This window comes from Oratosquilla oratoria, chromosome 20, assembly GCF_046742065.1.
Source record: "Oratosquilla oratoria isolate Oo_2021 chromosome 20, ASM4674206v1, whole genome shotgun sequence".
NCBI lineage: Eukaryota > Metazoa > Arthropoda > Malacostraca > Stomatopoda > Squillidae > Oratosquilla > Oratosquilla oratoria.
Genome location: NC_134796.1, coordinates 44053480 through 44055812, shown reverse-complemented (window position 1 = coordinate 44055812; position 2333 = coordinate 44053480). Strand labels below are relative to the sequence as shown.

Genomic DNA, 2333 nt, shown 5'->3' with positions numbered 1-2333 from the left:
GAATATCTACTGAAATCATGCATGGAATAAAAAAGGAAACTTACTGTGGAAGCCATTGTATGTAGCGCAGTTCGATTTTTTTTCAACTGAGTAAACCCGTTTGCAACTTATCGCAATGTTTCTCAGTTGATTATCTTCCTGTGGATAGAAACGTCTCTCAATGGCATGTTTTGGCGTTGCAATCCATTGTAATTATATTCCAACGACAAACAGGTTCATTCAAATGAGATCTCACCATACTGAAGGGACGGAAACAAACACGATCGATCCCCTCGAAAGAACGACACCCTTGAGAAAGGTTGTTCTACTTAACCCCAGGATATTTCATGTATCTGAAGGAGTTTCACCATACTGAGAGGGTTCAACATCCTTCAGCATATAATTCTAGCCTTTCCTCAGACCGAACACGGTAGTGCATCACCCTGCGGGATAAAAGTAATGCTAATGGATCAGAGGACACCAAATGCAGTCAATCTCCCACCTGACACGTCTTACTTTCTCAACAAGACTTATGTAATAAGTGAGAGTTGTATTCACACACATTGCAATACGTCAGGCCAAGTAGTTGTATATAAAGACTGATTGGCCATATTCAAATACACACAACGCAGACACGCTTCATTATGGTCTTCACTCTGGTATGCCTTGTTTGCACCTTGTTTACTCGTTACAGTTGTCATAAGATTATTCACATTTTACTTCACGCGTAGGGGAAATATGTGTGTGGAAACCTACTCTCTTCATGTTGCGAGATACTATTTATTTTTTAATTTGAAATATGACATAATTTTCTCCCTTATGCAGTGGGTCGTTCTGGCGTGCGCCGGACTTGTTCTGGCCACTCATCCCTCCTCTTACGGACACCAACTCCAGCCCGCTTATGGACATCACCCACCACCTTCCTATTGTGATCCCAAGGCCCGCCCTGCTTGTGCCGCCACTTCCAATATCACCTACTGCCTGGAGGATGAACAATACCCTGAGTACGAAATCAAGGGAGCCATCTCCGCAGACAACGTCTTCGCCAAGAAATACCATGACATCGCTGACCAGTCCGCCGACGACCTGATCGACATGATCACCAAGGATCAGGAGGAGGCCTTCGACGACTCCTTCTACACGGGGGCGTCGACCGGTGACTCTCCTTACGATACCACTCACTGGAGTGGTCCCGAGGGCTTCATCTGTCCCTCGGACGTGGCCTACGCCATGCCCAAACGCGCCCAGAACGTCGATGGCAATTGGAGAGTCATCGTCAACGACGTCCACTATTACACCCAGACGGCCCGTCTCGAGACGTGCCTGTACCCCGATATTTCGTGCCGTGGCCTCGCTCCCTGCTACCATAGCCACTGCACCCAGAAGTACATCTACCACCGCCTCCTCTCCTTCGACCCCTGCGAATCCTACAAGGGTCTCTTCATCGATATCTACAAGCTTCCCTCCGCCTGCTCCTGCCTTTATCCTGGTCACGGTGGCAGGCCACAAGCAAGTCCGGATGACCTTTGATGCTGACTTTCCATACTCCCCCTCTCCTGCTCCGACCACGTCAGATCGTCCGATGTAGCAATCCCCAATAATGTTCTACCCTGACCGCAGGTGAGAAGCCCCGAGATGACTGGAGAACTGCTTTCTTCACGTACCACCATCGAATCACACCAGGAACTCCCGGGACTCTCCCCGCTTCTCTTCTACTTAAATTCCCTTTTCCATTCCTTCTCTTCTTTGACCATGTGAGTGCCAGATGTGAGAACATGTTACATTATTCATATTCAAAATAAAGAAAATAAAGTAAAAAAAAAAATCTCGCTTTCCTCCAGACTGTAGATTCTTAAGCCTACTGTCTGACGATACCTTTGGCTAACCTTAACAATACCAGGAAGCTCCTTTTACCTGCCTCCCGTAGCCTACATTCTTCCTTTCTATTGCTACATGAATATCAACACTTCATTCACTCTATATACCACTTATAATCTACAAAAACCTTGTATAAATGAAGACTTGACTTTTTTTTCCTTAGTCCAATCTGCGTGCACCCTCGTTCATACGGGTTTATATCGCTGAGGTATTGCTTTCCCAACGGCAACCCTTTTTGTATGATATGCACTTATACTGTGTAATAGTTTCATTTGTGTTCTTTATTCGAAGAAATGAAAAGAAATAGATTGATGTAGGCCTACCAGGATATTTAGTAGTGCTGGGCATTACCGAACTGGTTGACGTATGACATCACATACACTACCTACGTAGACAAATCTACGCATTACACATAGATACATACTGGCTTAACCTAACATCACCTTCGTAACAATATGTAGATATTATGCTGTGAT

The 2333-nt window shown here is 45.4% G+C and overlaps 1 protein-coding gene across 1 annotated transcript; it reads left to right on the top strand.

Annotated features, from left to right (window-relative positions):
* Positions 1-717: 717 nt before the first annotated feature.
* LOC143036279 (neurotrophin 1-like) lies at positions 718-1509 on the top strand. The gene has a single exon (XM_076203526.1). The coding sequence runs from the start codon at positions 718-720 to the stop codon at positions 1507-1509; it is 792 nt and encodes a 263-aa protein (XP_076059641.1).
* The last annotated feature ends 824 nt before the right edge of the window (positions 1510-2333 follow it).

What these genes read in the sequence shown, in the direction of transcription:
- LOC143036279 (XM_076203526.1), top strand. Translation starts at nt 718, where the DNA reads ATGTGTGTGGAAACCTACTCTCTTCATGTTGCGAGATACTATTTATTT.